The following is a 24,443-nucleotide window of genomic DNA, read 5'->3' as shown; positions in this document are numbered from 1 at the left end:
AGGCGTCCTCCTCCCTAAACCAACCTGGACGAAAATTATGAGGGTGAAAATGTGCAAGGATAACGATATCGGAGAAACCATATTTGGAAATCGGGTGTTTTGTGTCGTGTTTTGGAGGAGACAAAATCAAACTGTTAATCGAGTTGTGTGATACGTGGTGGAATCAGTTAAAGTGACAATTATTCTTATCACAATTTTTTATACACATTTTTTGTGCACTTGGACAACTTTTCGACATATTTCTTTACCGATTTTTTCTATTTCTCTTAATTTTCTTCTCGTTACGGTATAATTTTATAGACAAAAAAAAAAAAAAAAATAAGTTTCAGAAAGTTTCAGTTCAAAATTTGAATTTCGAAAGGTCGCTCATAATTTTTTTTTCAATTTTTTTATGCATCTCTTTAGATCTTTTCGAGCAGCCTTTTAATATTCATATTAAAATTTCATAAATTTTTTGTCTTCAATTTAGTAAGAAAGAATCGATAACAATACACCACGACGTGAATTAAAAATCCATCAAAATACTGAAAATATAATTTTTTTAATTTAATTTTTCAACGACTTTTGAAATTTTAAAAAATTTGGAGCGACCTCTTAAAATTTTTTTTTTTCACCTGTCCTTTGGAGTGGGCTCTTAAAACATCAAAAACCAACATTTTGTGACACGAGACTCAAAAAAAAAAAAAAAAAACCGTCGGTTTTCTTGCGCCACTCTACTATTCATACACCAAGATACAGCGGATGAAAGAATTTTGAATTCAACCAGCCTTTTTCATCGTTCAATTATTTATCTAAAAAACATAGAATTTAAAAAGTATAAAATTTCAGCATTACCACAGAGCATGAATTTCGCTGAATTTCGAGAGCAAAAGTCTGTTTTGACTGGGGGAAGAAGAGAAGCAAAAAAAAAAAGCAAGTAAAAAACAAAAAAAAAAAAAAAAAAAATTGTCGTCACGACTAAACAATAATTTCAGCATCCCGAACGAAACCTGAACTGTTTTAAGCGAAGCGTTAAAAATTCTATGGTTACAACGAGTAACCGGTGGAATTACAAAATCGTCGACAGTCGTGTAGGGGTAGGTAGGTAGGTAGGTATAGGGGTTGGACGTTGCGTCGACGAAAGAACGTATTTCAGTCGATGATCGTCGGCTGCAGGCGTGCGTCGTGGTGTGGTGTGACCGAGCAGTCGAACGAGGGTTTCATCCCCCGACGCGACGATACAAGCCGGCGGTGGAGAGTTTTCACCGCGTTGCGAAATGGCCCGGTTCTGTATCGCTACGCGGGGTTTGAATGGTGTAAAATGAAAAATAAAAGGAAGGGATACGTGACGCTGTAGCCGCGGATTTTAATAATAACGGACGTCGAGTATAATGGCTTGCGAGTCGCTGCTGCGACGATCCGCCGCCGTCGGCTCACCTGGGGGAATAAAAATACACAATTTTTATCCACCCTCTCCTTCACATGGGTGGAGTACCTACGTACCCACCACCTACCCCAGCATTCAGCATCCCTCTAGGTATTCCTCTTCATAACCGATGAAGGGGTGGGGGAGAAAATGTGTGGAGGAAAAATATAAAGCGAAACTGTTGCGAAGGGGTGGTAGGGGGTGAAAAACGACTTCGGAGAATTGCGGCTTCGAGGACATCGTTTTCAGGTCAACGGGGCGGCAAGAGGGGGGGGGGGGGGGATGGGGGGGGGGTGGTGCAGGTATATTGTCTTCAAAACGCACCGACCATACGTCGACGTGTTGTTCTAAACCGTCGGATAAAATAGACGTTGAACTTACCGACCTCCACCCCCTCCCCCCCTTTCATTTCTTAGTCACCGACAACGTGTTGAAGCTCTTTTCTTTTGCGCGGTGTTTTTTTCTTTTTTTTTTTTTTTTTTTCTTTTGGTTTTCATTTCCACGTAATATCTTTCTGTGTACGCGTTTTGGATTCTCGCGGACTTTTTTTTGTCTTCTTCTTGTCTTTAGCGTGGGAAATTACCGAGGTGGATGGTGCGTGTGTGTGTGTGCGTGCGTGTGAATAGAAAACATGAGCAATTGCGATTCAGAAAATTTTCGTTACAAATTTTCCACCCTATTTCCCGTATTTCAGGTATACGTATGAGGCATTCCATTCCCGGACAGGGTTTTACGTTTGTCTGAGCCACATCGTCGGCGGTGTTTTAATATTTTTTTTTTCATGGTGCGGAGCGTGCACAAAAACAAAAAAAAACAACCCGAATGACAAACGTTTGTTAAAAAAAAAAAAAAAAAAAAACGTACGAATCGACTAAAGTGCCCGAGGATGAAAATTATTCTTTTACTTCGTCTCGTTTTCACACGCTGTGACCTTCAACTTCACAATTTACATGTATATATATATATATGCGTGTATTAATTTTTTTTTTTTTTTTTGTTTAAATTTCATTCACCGCTTAGAACTCGTCACAGTGAAACAATGGCCGGGATTCGGATGTATAATAATAATATGCGTAACGGTATTTTGTACTCGTCTTGAAATATCGCCTCGGCTCAAATCTGGAACGTTTCGTAATTGCGAAATTTATCCTCTTAAGATCGATGGATAATTTTATACAAATTTCGCTACCTACGGTTGGTAGAATTTTGGATACAGATGTACAGTTACATTGAATTTATCGAAATTTATCTTACCTTCGAAAGTTTTTTAGTTTTTTTTTTTCCTTCGGTACGAAAGACTTGAATGTATTCGTTAAATTTTTATTTCTCTTTATTAATGCAAAAGTAATAAACAAACCCTTGAAAAATCTCCTGCTTGAAATACGTGACTTTGGATATAGGATTTGAAACACTTGTTTTCCAACCAAAAAGAATCCAAAACACAAAACTTCCACATTTGCCTTAGGAGATAGGAAAAATGAAAAAAAAAAAAAAAAAAAAAAAGAAAAGGAAAATCTGAAGTATCGAGTTGACGAAAACGAGAGTCCTGCCCAAACCGGAGCATCACGTATCTGAGCATCAAGGTAAGGACTGGCCAAGGAGAAGGGTGGGGGCAGAGGGGTGGGGGGGGGGGGGGGGGGGAGTAAATCATCTATCCACTCAACGCGAGACTCGAATGAAAAAAGGAAATTGCATCACTCAGAGCTGAGATATTCATTCGTGATGAGTTTTCTCGACATGAAAGAAAAGTAGAAGAAGGAGAAGAGAAAAAACACAAAAACACAAAAAAAAAAAAAAAACAAGACAAGACAAGACGAAGAGAAGACGGACAATTTGTTGGTCTTTTTTTTTTTTTGTTTGTTTTTGTGTTTTTTTTTTTTTTTCCCCCATTATTATTACAAGTAATGTAATACGTGTGTATTTCAGTTTCACGTGTCAAACTTGCGAAACGAGTAGGTATGGGGAAAAAAATGCGAAACGAAAAATTTAAAACCGTGAGTATATAAGAAGCGTATAACTTTTTAGATGAGAAGAAAAGTTGAAAACCATCTCGGTCTTCGTCTTCGTTTTGCTCGGACGTGTTTTTTTTTTTCTCTTTTGATTTTTTTTTTTTTTCTCCTCTTGTTCTCTTTTTCTTCTTCTCTCTCCAAGGAACGTAATACGTATGCATGCGATAGCCGAATAAATTGGAATTCCGCGATGATCCTCTCTTGCTCAGTTCGTTGATCGTCTCGCGTGTCGGTGATCACATTGTCAAAGTGTTGGAAAACTGAGTGAGAAGAGGTGACGCTAATAAGAAGAAGAAGAAGAAAGAAAAAGAAAAAAATAATAACAATAGCAAAAACTGTCCGAACGATCGATTCAGAGTTTTTGGAAGCCTGGTCAATATTCTTTGAAAAACCGCTTTCAAGTTTTATTTGACAAATCGGTAGGAAGCGAAACGAAGCGAGGCTCGCAGCCTGAGATGAGCAAAATTGGAGTTCGTCTCGTTAAAAGTTGAGTAAAACAGATTGCCCGATTATGCTGATGAGCGTATTATCGCGAGGACGAAGGGTGGAGTGAGGGAGGGAGGGAGGGAGGGAGAAGCATCCTCACGACGACGCAGACGTGAGAAGAAGAGAGGAGGGTGGAGGCGATTCTGCCAGATGCTTCGACAGCCTCCCTCTCTATTCTCCTTGCCTTGCATCTGTGGCGTCGAAATGCCGCGAGTATATATATATATATATATACCTTGACTTCGAGGTGCATGCGAAGAATTGGATCTGAGAGTGTGGACTGATTTTATTGCATGTTGTTATGTGACCTACAACGAAGGGATGAATTATAGGCAAAATCTGAAATATTGCAAAAAAAAAAAAAAAAAAAAAAAACTGCGTAACCGAGGGCTTCTTCGAAGATCTAAGTACTAAATCCAAAAAACTCTCATAACCCCATAATTAATGAATCGTAAGCAATCTTTATTATTGCAAAACATCGCACAGCTGATTACTCCTTGAAAACTCGTTTACTCAAATCCAAAAACTCCCATAACCCTACAACCCCATAGCCCTGTAACCCCGTAACTTCATAACCCCATAATCCTACAACCAATAAATCGTAGGCAATTAGGCAATTTTTTACGTTTTATAAAATGTGGAGCGACTTTAAAAAAAAAAATTTTTTAACCGTCCTTTGAAATGGGCTCACAAAACTCAAAGATCAAAAAAAAAAACAGTCGGTTTTTTCGCGCCACCCTAATATACATATATATATATACACATATCTCAAGAAAATCCGAAAAATCAAGATTCTACCCACACCATAGTGTAAAAAAAAAAAAAAAAAAAAAACCAAATCGGTCAATTTTGAATTTTCACACCCTCAACGCGTCTGTCTATTTCCAAGCTTTGACACGTCTAGCCATCCACATTTTTTCTTTCACCACCGACGTCATATTCTCGCGAATATAGCCTACATATTCATCCCCCCCCCCCCCCAAACCCCCTCACCCCATAGTACTTTACATAAATACCTTACCCCGTGTTTTCCACGTACTTCGAAGCCTCGAGGCTAATGTGAAAAGCTCCCTCATTCCTCTTCCTCACTCACTCGCTCTACCGTTCGGCATTCGCCATATTATTGAACAACCCTGCGCTGCTACCTGCGGGACTTTTTAACCCTGATCCAAATATGCTAGCAGGAGAATTCGCGTTCTTTGTTCCCGGAGGAGGAGAATGGTTCGATTCAATTTCACGCTAGTCGATTGAATTATGTATCATAGAACCTTATTTTTCACACAATTTTCTTCGATTTCATAATTTAAAAAAATTTTCTTTCTCACCAGGGATCCAGTGATTTTGCGTTGAATTGAGAAAATTTGTAAAAAAAAAAATTTTATCGTAAGAAATCTGACAGTTTGTTTAGAAAGAAAAAACTAAAAGTTTATAACGATTCGATTTTTGTTTTTAATAATGTAATTGGAGAGAAACGTAAGAAGTTCAGAAAACTTTCAATAAACGATCTATCGATACAGTTTTTTTATATTTTTTTTTTTCATTTTCTTATTTATTTATCTTCTCACTTTTCTGACAATAATCGCGAATAATTGTTTTCTTGTTGCAATGTTAGAATCGTATAGAGAAATTTTTCTGCAGAATAAGAGAGTAAAAACCGCGAGCTTTAATTCCTTCCTCGCAATTGTTCCACGTTTTGACTAATCAGCTTTCGTCGGTTGTAATTATTTCGTTATACCGGGGATAGAGCGACAGATTTATGGATCCATTCACTTCGCTCTGGATTTCTCGACTCTCTACGAGTATCTCGGGATTTTATATTGCTGCAATTATTATCGCCGCGGTTTTCACGTATATATATATATATATATATATATATATATATACATTTTGACCTACGTACACTCCTTGACCTCTCGGATTTGCCCCGCAATTTTTTATATCATTCTTCTCATTTTGAATAGCACTTGATTTTTTTTTTTTTTTTTCTGTTTAACATTTTTTCGACACCGTTCGAATTTATTTTACAATTCTTCAAAAACTATCTTATTGATCGACACGATTTGAGAATCTGAAAGAATTTTCAAAAATCATCTGTCAGATATCAAAATTTTTAAGCTCCAAAGCCGAAGTGAGAAACTTTTTTTACTTTTCACTGTTTTCAAGCTTTTTCATATGTGATAATGGATTTTTCAAAATTTTTCATATTCTTCGGAAGCATTTTACGATTTTAAATTTTTTTCATCAGCGAAATGGAGAGGCTAAAATATTTCTTGCGAAAAATTTGAAAAAATTCTTAACAATCTGGTGTGAATTATGAAAAATGTTTCAGCAACGATCTATAGTAAAACGACTCCTGCTTCGATTTTCTTTTTTTTTTCGGAAAAAGTTTGAAAAGTGGTGGGCGATTAATCGATTAATCGGCAGCTTCGATAATAATTGTTTTTTTTTTTTTTTTTCTTTGGTTAATTCATTACACTGGTCAAGAAGAATTTTGAGTCTGGATTCAAATCGTCAAATTTTCGGTATTTTCAACCTAACTAGTTAAGTTTGGTTGGACAAACGATTAATCGTAATAGTCGGTTAGTCGATTAATCGAAAAACGATTATTATCGAAACTACTGATTGATCGATTAATCGCGCAGCACTAATTTCGTGACATATAAGCTGCGCAGTTTCGTCGCAAATTTTAAATACTTGAGATTTTTAATCGACAGTGCGTAGGAAATAAATTGAATGAAACAGCTGCAAGCGAAGTACGATTTTCACATATCACGCTGCAGTTATATTGACGAAAAAGATGAGAATTGGGTGAAGAAGGATTACAAAAGAAAGTATAAGGGGAAAGCGAGGAAATGCCACGGCCGCCATTAAATTTCACCAAAATTATTTAAGCCTATGAAAAATATCGGAAATATAACGTCGTTTTAAAAAACTTCGCGCATCTTGTTGAAATTAATTTTTATTAATTTCTTTTTTCTTTTCTTCCGTTTTTGTATACCAGCTGAACACGAATTTCTTTTCTACTGTTCAAAAGAAGACGATCGTTGTTTCAGTTTTGAACCACGTCTTTCGTGTTTCTTTTTTTTTTTTTTTTTTTTTTTTTTTTGTTTTTTTTTGTGCAAAAATTATTCACACAGATCGGATGATGATCGGAGATAGTGAAATTGAAATTTTCGCGACTTGTTACGATTTTTTTTTTTTTTTTTTTTTCGAAAACCAGTAAAATACATTACTCTAAAGTTCCGGAAAAAAAAAAAAAAAAAATTGTGCAATTTAATATACACTTTGTGGATATAAATATATATTTTTTTTTCTTACAGTTTCAGACATTTTTTTTTTTTCAAAAGGTAGTGTAAAATGAAAAAATTAACCCTAACTAGGAACTGTCTGAAAATATGAATTCCCGATGAAAAAAAAAAGCTTATAAATAGTGAAATTTTAATGGAAAATTTATAAACGATCTGTTTTTTGGTTGAATTAAATTTGTGTCCTATATACGTATAAAATTAAACCGAGTATGTCGAGTCGCGGAAACTACTGGACTGGAAAAGTAATAAATTCAACAATCGAAATGGTTCGTCAATGTCATCGTGTTTGAAATTTTGACGTCAGGAGTGGAATTTTAAGCGAGTTACTCGAGTACCGCTCAAATCGCTCGGCAACAGGAATGATTCCTGGATTTTCGACGAGACTGTTTTTGGTAAAATTTCTTTATACATCCGGAAGTCGGCTGAGGATTACGTCTCGGGGGAAATTTTGCCTTGCCGGAAGAAACGGTTGAGCAACGATGTATTTTATATATATATATATATGTATAGAGACTTGTACGAGCAAAAAACATGCCAAATTATAGCGAATAATATCGAGGGTGGCTTTTTTTTTTATTTGAAATTAAAAAATGAGGGAATCGATTCGAAATTAGGATTAGAAGAAGAAAAAAGAAAACAAAAAGAGTAGAAAAAAAAAAAAAAGAAATGAGCAAGAAAAAATTTAAACACTTCAATTGGTAACCGAACAGGTCAGGGATACCATTTTTCGTTTGGCAAAGAAAATGCGAGAATCGGTTTAAGGTGGTCATCCTGTGTGACGATCGGTTTTTGAAGCATTTACTAGCCATTTTTTTTATTTTCTCGACCACCGATAAAAAGATAGAACTTTGAACTTTTTATGATATATTTATTAACATTTCAGTAATGTGTTAGAAAAATTTCAGGCATAAATATTCGCACTGATTGGCTTATAATCTGAAATCCAAAAAAAATCAAACAGCATTTTAATCTGTAAGCCTGTGACGATAGGATAAACTAGAATCATTTGAAAATATTAAAAATTGAATAATTGACAGGCTTTTTGAAGATTAATTATATAATTTCATGATTTTTTCCGATAATTTTGCTTCAAAAAAACAAAAAAAAAAAAAAAAAAAAAAACAGAACTGTTCGGAATTTTGAAATGATTCTAGTTCAGCCTATCGCCACAGGTTTACAGATTAAAATGCTGTTTGATTTTTTGATCTTACGAACCTTTTTTTCAAGTCAAGTGTCTTCGAGGTGATACAACTCATTTTTTTTACAGCGATTTATGCCTGAAAATTTTTTTACACACTACCGAAATGTTAATAAATATATCATAAAAATTTCAAAGTTCTATCTTTTTATTGCTCGTCAAAAAAAAAAAGAAAAAAATTCCTAGAAAATGCTTCCTAAATTAAAACGACAACGAAAAACTAAGAGAAAATTTTGATAAAAATTTCAAAAATAAAAAACCGCAGTCCGTGGTTTTTTGTTTTTTGGTTTTTTTTTCTCTCTTTGCTTCCGTCACTGTGCGTACCGAATGGAATTCACACACGCGATGCGGAATTGAACTCGCGTGTTTGCGATCCGGTGGGAGAAATGTTTGTTTGTTTGTTTGTTTATGTGTTAGTGTGTGTGTGTGTGGGTTGAAAAAAATGGGCCGCAACTCGGTGATCCATCGTTCGAACGAAACTGGGAAATGCTGAACGTGTAACGCGGATCGAATTCGAGTGAACAGGTCGTTGGAAATTCGAGTTTAAATTACATGCAATCAAGTTGGACAGATCCATTACTTTTCTTTCCGCATGCACTATATATGCGCGTGGAAAAGTCGAAAAGCTGCTATTTTGCCTTGTGAAAATTAAGGCGGGGTTCAAATTTCAAATTCAAAAAATTCCGGAAACGCAAAAATGCGATTTTTTGGTCGCGATATTTGAAGTAAAGAAATCTGCATGCTTTAATCAAGCAACAAAGTCTTAAAGGGTACGAAACCCGCGACGCTCAAAGTTCCGAAAGTTTGAAAATGAGAAAATTTTGAAATCTGAAACATCGAAGTTCTCAACGATCGAACATTTTTAGTTCTACAAATTTTTAGCTCGGTGAAATTTTTGATCGTTTGGATTTTCTTAATTTTTACGTTTGGAATCATGGTCATCCTGGTTTTCTTAATTTTTTTTCTCTGAAATCTGAAAATCATTTTTATTTTAATTTTCGGAATTTTACTCGATCGAAACTTCATTTTTCGAAACTTTGCTGTGTCGGAACTTCGTTCTATCCAAACTTGAATTTCGGAACTTTGAGCCGCTGGGTTTCCCGGCCGTTCGAAACTTTCTTGTTTCCCAAAAGTTTAATTTCTTAACTTCGACTTTCGCCACTGAATAATTGCGAAAGGGTAAAGGGTTGAAACAATTCGCAGGTTATAGGCATATATTTATTTGTAAAGCAATATATAGACTCAAGCTTGAATTTTCAAATTACAAGCGAACTCCTCGACACTGATTACACTTTTACTTATTCTGCGATAAATAATCATTTCGACAACCCTCAAACCGAATTCGGATCTCGACGGGGGTTCGCTGGGATAATAAACGCAAGAGTTCTTCGAACTTTCAAAATCTCGAAATCGTGCAAGAAATTTTCTCTGAATTTCAGGGCGACTGATTTGGGAAAAACTATTTTACACTCCTCTTCAGACAGGAATTTCATCCCGAAAATAATTAATTAGCCTGGATACCATTTTGAAAATCCAAGTTTCAAATTGTGGAATTGAAAATGTATTTTACCTGCAGAAATTAATCGAATCTGGAATCCGAAGTAAGAATTTGGGAAGCTCGTAGTATCCGATTTTTGAAAAATCAAGTTCACAGAATTTCAAAATATTCAATTTATATTTCATATCGGAGTAGGTTCAGCGATTTTTTTTTTCTCTTCAGATTTTGACAGAAACTAAAGTCCCTAAATTTTAAAATATCTCGCGCTTACTCAGTATCTACAAAAAAAAAAACAATTTGCTAATTTTTTTTACTTCGAATAGATTACTAATGGAATAAAAAAAACTTTCGTATTATACTCAACGGTGAAAAAATTTAATCCAAAATATTCTCGATACAGTAAAGTCCGATGTTTTCGTCTGTAGAATCAATTCTCGTCTAAATTTGCAAGCACCGTAAAGAAACAAAAAAAAAAAATGATTTTCTCTCTATATTTCTAAACTTTTATTCCAAATTCGAAATTTTTATCTAAAAGCTTGCAGTTTTTTTGTTGTGAAATGATCCAGAAATAAATTTTCGTTATTACGATGAAATTTCTTTCTTCGTCTATCTATGGTATATACATATTTTAATATTTTTACGAATTAGGATTTTGAAAATTTTTTCAAAATTTGATATCTCGACTATCCCGTGTTTTTTCTTTACCTCCCGAACTCTGATTCAAGATTGAGCTAAAAAAAATTCCGATAACATCAATCTAGGCGAGACACCTGATCGAGAAGTCATTTCTGATTCCCGCTTAACGACCACGTCGGTGGGAATTGAATAATTTTGTTATTTCTGACGAGTCCCAATGAATTTTCATTCGCAAACTCCTCTTCCCTCTTGGATCTCGAACGTCTGGATAGACTCGCAGGTTCCGGTTTACAATATTTTTCATCTCCGCAGCTAAAATACATATATATGGGGCGTTCCACGCCAAATCGATAGGTTTAAAAAAAATTTGATTTCTGATTTCTTCAATTTTTTGATATTGTTTGGTACCCCTTAACCGGAACCTTTCTAGTGAATTTTGAGATTTTTCTGACTGCTTGTTGAAAAAATATCAAATTTAAAAAAAAATCACTTAATGATGGTCCAAATTTAAGTTTTTTTTTTTTCAATTCCTTGTTTTCAGATGGCCTTTACAGAAAAGATTTTTGAGTTTTAAATTTAAAATCGTGTTTTTGAAAGTCAGTATATCTTTCGATTTTTTTTTTGAAAATCTGATAGTTTTTTCAACAAGTGATCAAAAAAATCTCAAAACTCATCAGAAAGGCTCTTTTAAGGGGCACTAAAAAATATCAAAAATCAAAATTTTTCAAATCGCCCGATTTGGCGTGGAAGACCCCATATAAATAAATTTATATATACATACACATACGTATAACACCATCGACGCGACAGACATCGTTTATATTTCCTGAATCGTTATTCGCTCAGCTGAATTTGCTTCCCTTCTGCATTTCTCACCCTCGATTTTTGGCTCCCTCACACGAGAGCGATCGTAATTCACAAATAGGATTTATAAGATCTCGAGAATGCGATCTTCGATCGCTATATTTGCATTTTAGGCTTCGTCTATCTTCACCATCCTCAGAATTACGTAGAAACCGACTGCAAAATATTTCTATTTGAACAGATCAAATTTGCATGAATCTCAATTAAGTGATTTTTATTCACTTTTAATAGCATCCGAATTTATTTTTAATCAATGCCAGAACAATGGATTTAAGGAAATTATCAAGACGATAAGAATTGAAAAGTTAGAATAACGTTTTCCGAAATTTATGATCAACTGTTGTCTAGAATTCCTGAACCCTTCGTTTTCAGCTTCATAAGATTTGTAACCTCACTAAAATTTCCGAGATTTGAGATACTTGTCGTAATAAATTTTCCAAAAATCGTACGATACTTTTTTTTATTCTGAATACCTGAACATTCAAATTTTATATAAAAAATTAGGTTTTTCAAACCGTTTTTTAAATACTGAAAAATGACTTTCATAAACATATTTTAAATTTTCAAAAATTTTCTATTTCTCCGACATCTAAAAATTATTTTTATTTTCTTTGGTTACAATAAAACAAAAGGGAGGATTTGGCGTATTTGAGTACTGGAATACTAAGTATTTCCTTAAGTACCACGTTTTGCCCTTCCCCTTCCCCCCCCCCCCCCCTCCCCTAAAATATGTGTTAAAAAAAAACTTGGAATTTTTGCACTTCTCGATTTTATGCATGTATTATTTTTTTTCTGATAATTTACGACTGATTTCTAGAATCCGGGTCAAAGTACTCAGTTATTTAAGCGTAAAAACGGAAACGCGATAATAGCCAGGAAGTGCAAAAATGGAAGTGAATTGTTGGGGAATTTTAGAATTTTGTGAAAAGTTAGAATTGCAAATGTTGTAAAACGCTAATAGATGACGTTGTGTATCGGTGGGAGAAAAAAATTAGGCGAAACTTTTTTCGGAAAATAAAAAAAGGAATAAATAAATTATAAATTTCACTGCCTACGGGAATATTTCGTTTGGCAATAAAAATCGAGCCGTACCTTATACCTAAGCCATCTCTTTAATCTAAAATCCCATTTTCCATTCGGTTTTTACAAGGGATCAACACGAGCGGATAAAAGTTTTGTTCAGCAATTAAAGCCGGCTCGGCACGACGCGGCGGTTCGGTTAATGCATTGCTTCGCGGATAAGCTAACGACTGTAAAAATCGGACGAATTACCTCCGGCTCCATTAGGGGTAAATTTTTTTATCCCTAGCTCAGACCCTCCGATTTTCGTACTCTTTCACAAAGAAATATTCCAACGGATGCCAGGAGAATAGAGTATCTGGTATTATTTCTCAGGGGGTAGAATTTTCCGAACGAGTGGGTTAAAAATTTGAAAAATGATACGTTGGAGATCCCGAAATTCACGAATAAGCAAACACTTAGACTTGAGATAATATTTGGATGACGCAAATGCAAAAGTCATTAAGCTAAAAGCAATCGACGCGTCGATTAATCGAGTCCAAAAAAATAACAAGAAGATGACTTGATTGAATAGCGTAAAATTAATCGATTATTCGATTGTTTCGTAGTTTTGTTAAAAAGGTGATTTTGAAAATAAAATTTTTCAAATTTTAGTACGTAGTCTTAATGACGGAAGTTTTTTGATAATTTATAGTTTCATTAGAAATATTTTTCAGTTTCAGATAAAAATATTTATTTCACTCTCATTTATATTATGTGAAATAGATACTTTTGAGAGTTTATGGGAGTAAAAAACAAAAATCGATTCATTTTCCCGATACGAAACTCGAATTTTCTAATAACGTTATTTTCGCAAACGACTTTTGATTTGTCAGAACTGCGATTTTGAACTTTTTTTTTTCGAATATTTGAGTTGACCAAAGAAATTAAAAAAGTTCTGAAAAGAATGAAGAAGAAGAAGAAAAAAAAAAAAAAATCAGCCCAGTTTAAGAATGTTTGAAATAGAAAATACAATTTTTCAGAATCTCTTGAGAACTTTAAAAAAGCTCCATATCAAAATCACTTTAAATATTTATAAATAATTATACCGTAGAATAGAAAATCGGGTAAAATCGTTTCAAATTTGGTATGATTGCAGAAAATTTTTCAAACAAAATGAAAAACGGTAAGGGTCAAAAAGTCGGTCAATTTCGCATGGAATTCCCCATATAGAACTCGTGGCGAACTGCAGCACATACCGCCGCCTTACGTTCCACGTCTGCATTAGTAAGTTTTTGCATTTCTTAAAAGAGAAGTTACTCTCGCTAATGCTCCTCCCCTCATACATATTTATACACTAGCCAGCAACCTTTTCCCGACCACATATCTTCTTCTTCTAGGAGCCCAACACAAGTACCCTGAACCGGCACCTATTTTCACCATGAATTATATAATATATATCCGGAAACTCCGGATCCCGTGGGATAAACTTTCCCCGATTACTTTTCCCACAATACAGGGATGCGCGTACGTACATGTGTATTAGGGTGGCGCAAAAAAACAGATTATTTTTTTTTTTTTTGAGTCTCGTGTGACAAAATGTTAGTTTTTGATGTTTTAAGTGCCCACTCCAAAGGACAACTCAAAAAAAAAAATTTTTAAGAGGTCGCTCCACATTTTTTAAAACCTCAGAAATCGTCAAAATCGATTTTTTTTTCTAAATTTTTTTTCTCGTTACGGTATAATTTTATAGAGAAAAAAAAAATAAGTTTCCGAAAGTTTCAGTTCAAAATTTGAATTTTGAAAGGTCGCTCATAATTTTTTTTCAATTTTTTGGTGCATTTCTTTAGATCTTTTCGAGCGACCTTTTAATATTAATATTAAAATTTCATACATTTTTTTTCTTTAATTTAGTAAGAAAAAATCGATAACAATACACCACGACGTGAATTAAAAATCAAACAAAATACTGAAAATACAATTTTCTTAATTTAATTTTTTGACGATTTTTGACACTTTTAAAAATTTGGAGCGACCTCTTAAAATTTTTTTTTTGACCTGTACTTTGGAGTGGGCTCTTAAAACATCAAAAACTAACATTTTGTCACACGAGACTCAAAAGAAAAAAAAAATGGTCGGTTCTTCTGCGCCACCCTAATATATATATATATATATATGTATATAAAATATACGCCTCTTCGTCTGTTTGCCAGGAACTCGGAAGTGTCGTCATCCGGGCTCTTTGATCTCCCAAAACTTTACATTTTGCCCCCAATTTCCCAACATCTTCATCCTCTGATATACCGTTGCGTAAAAATTCCAACTTATGAGTTACGCTGTTAAAAATATTTTTTTTGAATCTCGAATATTGGGTTTAGTCAAATTTTCTTCGATTCGTTTGATATTTTTAAATCACTTTTAGTCGGTCTGAGATCTTCTCAACGTTTCATTGAAAATTTATAACCAGACGTTTTAGGCCAACTAATTTTACACGAAGTCAAAGTTGACGAACAAACTAAGCTTCGAAAGCTTTGGTTGAAAATTGGAACTTTGAAATTTTCACGGAATTGATTCTGCGAGTATATCAGTTGATTCGTACGTTCTAATGATGTGATTATTCAAAATTGTTCTTTTTCTTTGCAGAATGAAAATCGAAAACGAATTCTTTTTTTTTATGACCCTCTAGTGATTTTTATTTATCACGAAATCAACGATTTTTCGAAATAATCGGCTTTTTTCATGAAGATGAGTTTATAATTTACGGTTCAAATTTGTCAATTAGTCCTACGATTTAATAAATTAATTAATTGCATCACGATTCTAACATTTCGTTATAATGAAAGCTGATTTGGAGTCGAGATAACGATACTGGAATATTCAGTTTAGTAATACCTCGGAGGGGAGCAGCTTCAGTCTGTTTGACTTTCCTTTGAAGATGGCAGAGAGACTATACTAGGCTCGAAATCCTTTTGCTGCTAATTGTTCAACAGCAAACAGCAGTCAAGCGTGGCTTATTTCAAGTTACAACCCACGAGTGGATATTGCGCAAGCTCATGGCACTTTGTCGGGGAAATTGTAGTAGAAACAAACAAGCGAAGATGCTGGTTTTATTCCTAAGATGAGTTCGGTGTAAAGAATTACGCTGTTTTTAGCATCTTGTTATTTTTAAAATTATTACCTTCGTTTATCACCTTGTATAACATTTATATCCATTCCATTATTCAATATTTTTCATTGCAATTTTTTTATTCCCTTAAATTATACACTATCTAGTGAATTATTTGCAGATGAATGATTTTTTTAAACTCATTTCCAAACAAAATTGTAAAGAGTTTGTCAGTGTTTGTTCAGTCAAAGTCGGATGCTCGGCATCCAACCTAAAAAACAATTTCCATGTCCTAGACTTATCACAGTTTATTTATAACTTCAAGTGATCTTTGTTACTTCGAATGACTATCGAAATATGGAAAAATCTATTTCAACAGTTTTTTCGATTTCATATCCGCCATCTTGGATATAGAAATTATCAAATTCTGAAGTCAGATTCGTGATTAGCGATCCCAAAAACACGCGTGTAACAAGTTTCGTCGAGAATCATCAAATTTTTATGGTTTTTTCGATTTTACACCCGCCATATTGGATCCTCGATCTTGGATCTAGAAATCATAAAATTCTGACGTCACATTCGTGATTCGAGCGAGCGAGCCAAAAGACTCCTGTGCAAAAAAATTCCGTCGAAAATATTGAGTTGAAAAATGTGTGTACTCAAAAGGTCAAGCAACCAAATCGATTCAACAGTTCCAAAATTTCAACTTTCTAGGTTTGACGAAGATTTGAATCACCTTATGGCTATTTTTAATCAACATTCGTACCAAGACTCGCGACTTTTTCGATACTCACGTCGTGGTACCAGGTAATGGAGTCCGGCGTTGGATTGCTGTCGACCTCACAGACGAGTTTGAGGTCGTCACCTTCCCTCAAGGTCTCGGGGTCGTAGCCTTTGGCCATGTGGGCAAACACGACCGGAGCGTCTGCAACGAAAAGTGAAATGAATAGCTGGAATAATTTCGCGACGTCGCATACGACCAGAATTCTGCTAGGAAATAACGTTACGTTTTTGCCAACCCATTCCAGCACCCGGAAGTGCGGAGGTCATTACCACCTCCCATACCTTCCGGCAACGGGCAACGGGCGTTTCGTTATGACGAATTAACAAGAAAAAGAAGAAGAAGAAGAAGAATGGTGTGAAAAAGCATGAAATAAGGGCTTCTGTAGAAAAAAAAAAAATTTTTGTCCCAAGGACATTGTTTTGCGGACCTTAATTAAACGAGTCCATAACTCTAATAATGGAAACTTTCTAGTCTTACTCTCAGGTAGCATTGAAATTTGAAATTTGAAAGCTTGATTCATCGGAGCAAACTTTTTCTTTGTATAATAAAATGAATTTTCATCGTTGATGTTATCTTAAACGAGGCCTAAAATGTTTATCGAGGTAAGACGATTTTGGTCCTCATAAATGATTATTCTTCTTAACGTGAACACAACTTGACGGACTGTAATTCGGAGCTTTGGTATCATCACAGGGTGGGAAAGAAATCGATGCGGGACTTGAGAGTATCGACGAGATCCGTCGTCGTCGTGAAGAGACGAAAGGAGGAGGGTAGCTACGCTGCCATAAACGTTTACGGTTACTGTTCTCGTAGTCGAGCCATGCGTCCAGGAAAGTAGATTGACTCTGGCTCTCGGCGACATTCGGCGCTAACGAACTAAGCCCTTGGAATAAGGAATCCTGAATCCCGAATCCAGGAGCATCTAAGAGAGTAGAATTGGGAAGTGCAGAAGCTCGACACCCCGGCGAGACTCGAGTTTTCACGTCAGTTTCAAAGCCGGCTGAATTCCGTCGCTAATAACGTCTGCAGGTTCAACCCAAGCTGCGAAATCCGGACAACTTCCGGTCAAGGAGCATGGCTCGTTTGTCGACTGCCGGTTCCTTTCCGGTCTGAACTGACACCGGACAAACAGGGTCGAAACTGGGCGCCAATCAGGAGTGTGGCTTTAATATCCCGTGAGGGGGAGGAAAAGGATGAACACGAGGTCCCGAACCTCTCCGTAAACCTCGAGAATCCCAGGTGACCCGCGGGTTCCAGAGAACCCGAGAGGCTAATCATCCCTAAAGACAGTCGTTTACATTCCGATCGTCGAGTCGGGCGACGGAATTGGCCTTTTCTCCCACGGTGGCGTCCGCTTTTTTATTGCGGACGCATCCTGGAAAGGTGGCGAGTCCTCGCTTTTACGAAAAGCGCATTTCTACTTAGCGAAATATTTTGTTACTCGCCTGCAGACGGCATTAAGCAAATAGCTTCACTGTAACTCGGTGGGGGATAAAACCCAGACTCACCAAATACACCTCGATGGATCCCTTCCTTTGCCACTCCCCCCCCCCCCCCTCCCCCTATTCTTTCCACCCCAACTTTTATTCCACTCGAATCCGCGTCTACGCCTCAAGTCATCCCACCGCTGCCACCACCTTTCATTGACTTATCCCCGCTTATCATTTTAACCCCTGGGATAAAACCCGAGAACAACTGACAGACTCTACGCTCTTTGCTACCGCTGAGTTAACTCGACTTGACGCTTTATCCACTCTTATATTTCCTTCTTTTCAACCCTCTTTTACTCTTAACTCTTTTTCTCTTTCTCTCTCATTGTCACAGTCATCTTTCATTCGGGCGTCATAATCGATCAAGACTCGATGGTTCAAACGCTGAGGCCTCGCACCCTTTGTATTAGTTTGGTTCAACCTTGTGTTTCACATCCTTTTTCGCTAAACGGACAGACCGGTAATAGGGTATCCCGATTTTTTCGCCTCGCGTCCTTCTTCGAAACGAAATTTTTACCAAACCTGGAAAAGTTTTTGTCGGATCTGACTCGAGGTTGAAAACCTTTCACTGATCGCGCAGTTTACAGTCCGTCTATTTACTAACTGGTCTCATAATCCTCCCGGGAGAATTCTCATTGTCATTCTGTTCGCCGTGTTGTCAATTTGCCAATCAGCCGGAGATTATTCGGGTCGGCTGATTAGCACGGTACCTTTACAGTTTGCACGTTTAGTCAGTTGAAATCTATTCAATTTTCTTTCTAGAAACTAAGGTTTAAAGGTATCTCAAAAAGTTTCTTTACGCGATGATGGTAATCAAGCTGTTGGTTCTACACGCAGATCAGTTGTGTGAGAATTGTTTAAGATTCAGTGAACCGAACGTTCAATTGCACGCTCGATTATGTTCAGCGGCATTTAACCGAATGCATTTTAGCACGCGATTATTGTTCACTCAACATTCGATATTCGGTTCAACGAGTAATCGTCGGTTACACGAAGAGCTGTTTAAAATGAAATCCCCAAAAGAGAAACAGAAATTAAGTACAAGACTTTCTCACCGTTAATCAGACAAGGATTACACCTTTTGGTTCAACCGTACTTCCGGTGACGGATATTGTTCTTGAAACATGGCGGAAGGGACGCAGGGCAGAGTGTTTAAAGTGATTAGACGAAGAGCAACGCGGGAAACCTCGGAGAGGCAACTGATGTACGGGAAGAGAAGTTGTAACCAATTTATGAAGGCGGTGGTACGGTGACACGGCATTGCACTATGTGGTCCTCGCCTAGCTGATCTCTGGTGCTAGAGAGTAAAACGTGAGCCTGAGATATCACGGGGTGAGAAAAGTTACCAACGCACTACAGGACTTCGAATGTGCTGGTGGACGCATTTATAATTCAACGGTAACCAGAGCTCGTCCTGATTTCCTGTACCGAGAACAGAAAATCGACTCTGGTTTACCGACAAGCGCCTAGACACTCGTCTCTGGGTTCTTGGTTGCAGGTGATTCTCCTCAGGAATGGCCATCCTTCCACTTTCAATTCGCACAGTCTTGAGGCTGCATTTGCCAAACAGCTTTCCAGTCATCCTGGCAAGACCTGGTGCATGGACGTTGATAATATTGATTTATAGAGCGGAAGTTAGAGAGCGAGGGAAAGAGAGAGAGAGAGAGAGAGAGAGAGAGAGAGAGAGAGAGAGAGAGAGAGAGAGAGGATAGTGGAAAGGAGAAAATGGAGCAGAGACACTGACGCGTCCAGACGATAAGAGCAGCTTTCCTCAAGCACGCAAAGCTTCCGGATTCCAGTCTGGCTTCTATGTTCTGACGTTTTCTTCAACCCTTGGTATTAACGTGCACTTTTCTCATCTTCGTAGTCGCGCATTTTCTATGTGTACCTCTGTTCTGTACGTGTCTGAAATCCCGTATAGATTCATAACGAACAAACCGTGCCTTCGAGGAGAGAAGTGTATTCTCACCGGACCTGAACATGGACTAGAACTTCTACAATTACTGGAACACTTCTTTCTCGACATTATTATGCTAGGATACTCGATCAATTCGATATGACAAAACCATTTTAACATGGTCATGAAAGTCGGATGAAGCGATAGAAGTCAAACCTCAAGTCCAAAGTCCTTGAACTGCCATGAAATTGCAACTTGACATGCACGAAGTCCTTGTCACTTGCATACCAAAAACCCCATTTTTATCCTTTTTTTTTACACATAAAGAATTCAAGACTCATTGGTTATTGCAGATGGAAACTTACAGGAGACTCGAAGGATTTTTTGATCCTCTCGAACACCGCCTGGAAACCTGGGATTCTCTGCTCGACAGGTAAGCTCTTTTGCATCATCCTCACGACCGACAACCAGGGCCAACTTGCTTACGGTTGAATTGCTTCGTTGTGTAGAGACGATTGAAGGATCTCGGATTACGTTTCCATCCAGCGTCCATATTATCCTTGCGGCCGGTGAACTTCCCCAAGTTTCGCACCTCGCTCCCACCGGACGTCCTGCGTAGATCACTTCAGTATCCAGAACGATCTTCACCACTGCAGGCTTTACTGGAATGGAATTCAAACGGATTTACATTATTAATTTCATCAAAAGGTATTTATTCATTCATTTCATTAAGATTTTTATACACTCCGGTCAGGACTTTGTATTTGGTTCCAAATATGGAATTCGCTAAGCTTCTTCACGACTGAAGTAGACACAATATTCGTAGCTTTAAAAAATGATCCTGAAGTCTACCAAATATTGTTTTTACGGCATGGGAATTGAAAAGTTCACTTTTTGTGGCAGTTTTCGTTCCGTAAAGTGACGCTTTATACGTCAGCGAACAAAGTTGCGGAATAAAGTCTTTATTACGGAGTTTTGACGCGCAGTTCGAAGTGCGCATCCCAAACTGCCGAATGAAGTAGCTTCGTCGAACAGATCACGACATAACCTTACTCTTCGTTTTGCTTTTCAATGCCCATACCGTAAAAAATATTGTATATGGCATGCCCGTCAACCGTTTTTTGCCTCGGATAATTTCAGTACTCGCTTCCGGTTCGCTTCCGTCTCGCCTTCAGCTCGTCCTGAGATCTTTATCCTTGCCAAAAAAACAGGCGATTTACAGGCATGCCACACAAATAGCTATTAAAAAAAAGTTTTAACCTATCAAACTAAAACCACGTGTCTGAGATTGATCCTTTCTATATAAAGCACCCGATTTCCTAATGAATGGTCTTGAAATTGTTTTCAAAACGAGGAAATATTTCGGATTGAGTGAAATCCGCCGTCAATCAGTGCCGAGTATTGCTAAAAATGCGAGTTCACATTCGCGATAAAATCACGTGAGAGTCTGCAAGGATTTCTTTGGATATATTCAACTGGAATTCACCGCATCGTTGATCCTAGAAACGTTTTTTTCCCTCAACTCTCGGAGTTCTCGAGTTGGATATCCTATTCCAATCGCGTACGACGCGGATAATTCGAGGCGCCAACACCACCCGGTGATCGTGTCTCGGGGTGTTTTTTTCCCTCGATATTCCTACAGCATACATGCAGAGGCTTGTTAATCGGCGAAGATGAGATTTACTGCCCGATAAAAGAGTTATTTCTCTGGCAATCGGCAGTAAATTAAGGAATCGGAAGCTCATTCGTGTGAAAGAGGGCGAGGAGATACGAGATTCACGCCTTCTTTTCTAAGTCTGACCGTGTCCTGGAGGAAGAGGAATCCTGTGGCATAAAACCAACTCTCAGAGTATCTCGACCACGATTGAGGAGGGGGGGGGGGGGGGGGGGGGAGTCAGATTCGCACGGATAATAAAAGGACTTTTGATCAAAAAAGTTGGAACGAATTGCCGAGCGAGAAAATCAAAAGGACAGTAATTATTTATTTTGTTTGAGTTTTACAGGAAAATTATTTTTTTCCTCTCTTTTCTTATAGCACACGAGTGATCTTGAGTTTTCGTTCAGACGATGGATTACACCGCTTCGGGAGCTGTTAACTTGGCTGCGATTCTTACGAGGAATTGATCCGACACTTCAATGTAAGTGAGCATTACTGTCGAAACGAAGCTTTCGGAATACTTTCCAAAGTGTTGACGTGTGATGAATGATTTGAAACGTTTTTGGAATCCCCGTTTAATCTCCAAAAGTTATTTTTGTAGAAGGATTTTCAGTTATTTTTTTTTCTTCTTCATCGTGATATTCGAAAATTATAATTCAATCGAGTGAAATTGATTGTTTTGGAAAAAAAAAACCTTCGAATCCAATGGTTAAAAAAAAATAATAATTAGTCGATGATGACGAGAGGTCGAATCGTTAACATTATTTTTTTCAACTAGTTGAGGTATTTGTGATTAAATGGCTGAGTTCAAACTTCCGTTGTAGTGAACGTTTCCTCCTCAAACTGATTTCGTCTGCATCAGATACAGCGAAAGAATTCGAGTGAAATTACTTTAGCGATTAAATCTATCCTCTTGTTCTGTTTTGTGCACGCAAAGTAACTCTTCAGCATTTCTCTTTTTGCCTAAATATGCTAGAATGGCTTTTCTCGATCCACTGCCTTTGGATCATAAATGCTATCGATTTATTATTTATTAGATTTAAACAATTTCACTGGGCACAATTTTCCAGAAGTCAATGTCTCATTTGATCCTTGATATTGTGCTTCGATGAATTCTTGAACCTGGCTGGACATTTTATGGACAATAGATATAGTCGTTAGAAAACTGTCTGTGGAAACTGCTTCTACGGTATTAGACCAAAGAAAATATCGATAGAGTAGTAACTTTTAAACTGTGAATCCGAAAACTTGATCCAAGGGTTATTCGAGGACGTTGAATCGAATGGTGATAATAACTTTTCCAATCAACCTCCGAGATCATTGTAAAAAAAAATGTGTTAAACCGTTTAATTCTCTTCGAAAATAAGAGAGAAAGAATAAGCGAAAGAAAATTTGTGCTTTAAATTAAAACTTTGAAACTTCCACTTATTTTTGGATAAGTTTTTTTTTTTTTTTTTTTACGGGATTTCGATCAGGCACAAAAAAGCTCTGAAGTGCCTTCAGGATCAGATCATTTATTCCTGAACGTGATATACTTTTATTACAATAATGAACAATTGCAATCACAGTTGAATCAGTTCGAATCGATGTGACAACCGCAGTTTAAAAGTAATCATAACTACGAAGAATGGCATCAATGTTGAGTTCCTTGTTGGATTTGAGGACAGCCAACATCGGCACTAAAGTTTTTCAATTAGAAATAAGCTCTCACTTGTCTTTCCAAGGGTGGAAAATTTTTCTCCGCTGCTTTCTTGATACTACAAATACCTATACATGTAGCGAAAATAATGGAATAACGATTTTTACGCTATTCCATTACTTGGCTTCGATCAAATCCGAGAAAAATAATTTTTGATTAATAATACTGTCCAAAAGTTATCAATAAATTGTTTAAACAAAACACTGTTCAACTAATTTTTAAGGAATGTGTTTTTTTTTTTTTTTTATCATGTGAAATGAATTAGTTGATTTTTCTGAATACACGTGAATTTTTAAAGAATTGTCTCATTATTTTGAAATTTTCGTTTTCGAAAATTTGTAAAGCCTGTATTTTAGGGAACAATACGTTCAATGCCCGGGAAACTTTTTAATTGTGATGTATAACGTTTTTACAAGAACGTATTCAAAATCAGCGATTTTTTCTAGATTTTAAAAAATTAAAAATTTTCGAAAACTGAAATTTCGAAACAATGAGAAAATTCTCCGAAAATTCACGTGTATTAAGAGAAATCAACGAATTCATTTAACATGACAAATAAAAAAAGAAAAAAAAAAAAATCATTTCCTAAAAATTTGTTAAACAATGTCTTGTGATAACAATTTATCGATAACCTTTCCACATTCTTGTAATTCAAATTACGTTTTCTTATCGCCTTTATTGTGATTGACTTAATTCCGAATTTTATCTCATCATAAAAAATTCATTATTGTCGACGAGACTAACTTTTAATTGGAACATTGCTGGCTTCTCAGGAAGATTGAACATTCTCCGTGGAATTTTAATCAATCCATAAAATTCTAGAGAGATTAATAGCTATTTATGTGGCATGCCCGTAAACCGCCTGTTTTTTTTTTTTTTTTTTTTTGGCAAGGATAAAGATTTCAGGACGAGCTGAAGGCGAGCCAGAAGCGAGTACTGAAATTATCCGAGGCAAAAAACGGTTTACGGGCATGCCACGTACAATATTTTTTACGGTATGGGAATTGAAAAGCAAAACGAAGAGTGAGGTTATGTCGCGATCTGTTCGACGAAGCTACTTTATTCGGCAGTTTGGGATGCGCACTTCGAACTGCGCGTCAAAACTCCGGAATAAAGACTTTATTCCTCAACTTTGTGCGCTGCGGTATAAAGCGTCACTTTACGGAACGAAAACTGCCACAAAAAGTGAAATTTTTAATTCCCATGCCGCAAAAAAAAAACATTTTTCGACAAATTCTCACCCAGACTATACTAACTGCGGTCTTCGTTACACCAGGAACATAGTGACTAGCATTAATCCTGACTGCTTTCACGTCACTCAATGTCCCGTCTGATAGACCCTCGACAACGAAGATGTAATACAAGTTTCACCCGCGTTATATTATTTTTAGTATATTTACCTGTTTC

General features: G+C 36.6%; 1 protein-coding gene and 1 long non-coding RNA gene across 2 annotated transcripts in view; one reads left to right on the top strand and one right to left on the bottom strand.

Moving 5' to 3' along the window:
• LOC124414079 (hemicentin-1) overlaps positions 1-24,443 on the bottom strand; it is a 115,824-nt gene that overhangs the window by 23,450 nt on the left and 67,931 nt on the right. Inside the window, exons 6-7 of the mRNA XM_046894982.1 lie at positions 20,046-20,342; positions 16,304-16,434 (exon numbers count right to left, since the gene is read on the bottom strand). Of these exons, the coding sequence (XP_046750938.1) occupies positions 16,304-16,434; positions 20,046-20,342 (428 nt within the window). The remainder of the gene's footprint in view (positions 1-16,303; positions 16,435-20,045; positions 20,343-24,443) is intronic.
• Positions 1-24,443, top strand: part of LOC124414080 — a 99,589-nt gene that overhangs the window by 27,298 nt on the left and 47,848 nt on the right. The window contains exon 2 of the long non-coding RNA XR_006929920.1: positions 20,034-20,388. This is a non-coding gene — a long non-coding RNA (uncharacterized LOC124414080). The remainder of the gene's footprint in view (positions 1-20,033; positions 20,389-24,443) is intronic.

The sequence above is a fragment of the Diprion similis genome, chromosome 13 (genome assembly GCF_021155765.1).
Source record: "Diprion similis isolate iyDipSimi1 chromosome 13, iyDipSimi1.1, whole genome shotgun sequence".
NCBI lineage: Eukaryota > Metazoa > Arthropoda > Insecta > Hymenoptera > Diprionidae > Diprion > Diprion similis.
This window is presented reverse-complemented; position numbering and strand designations above follow the sequence as displayed.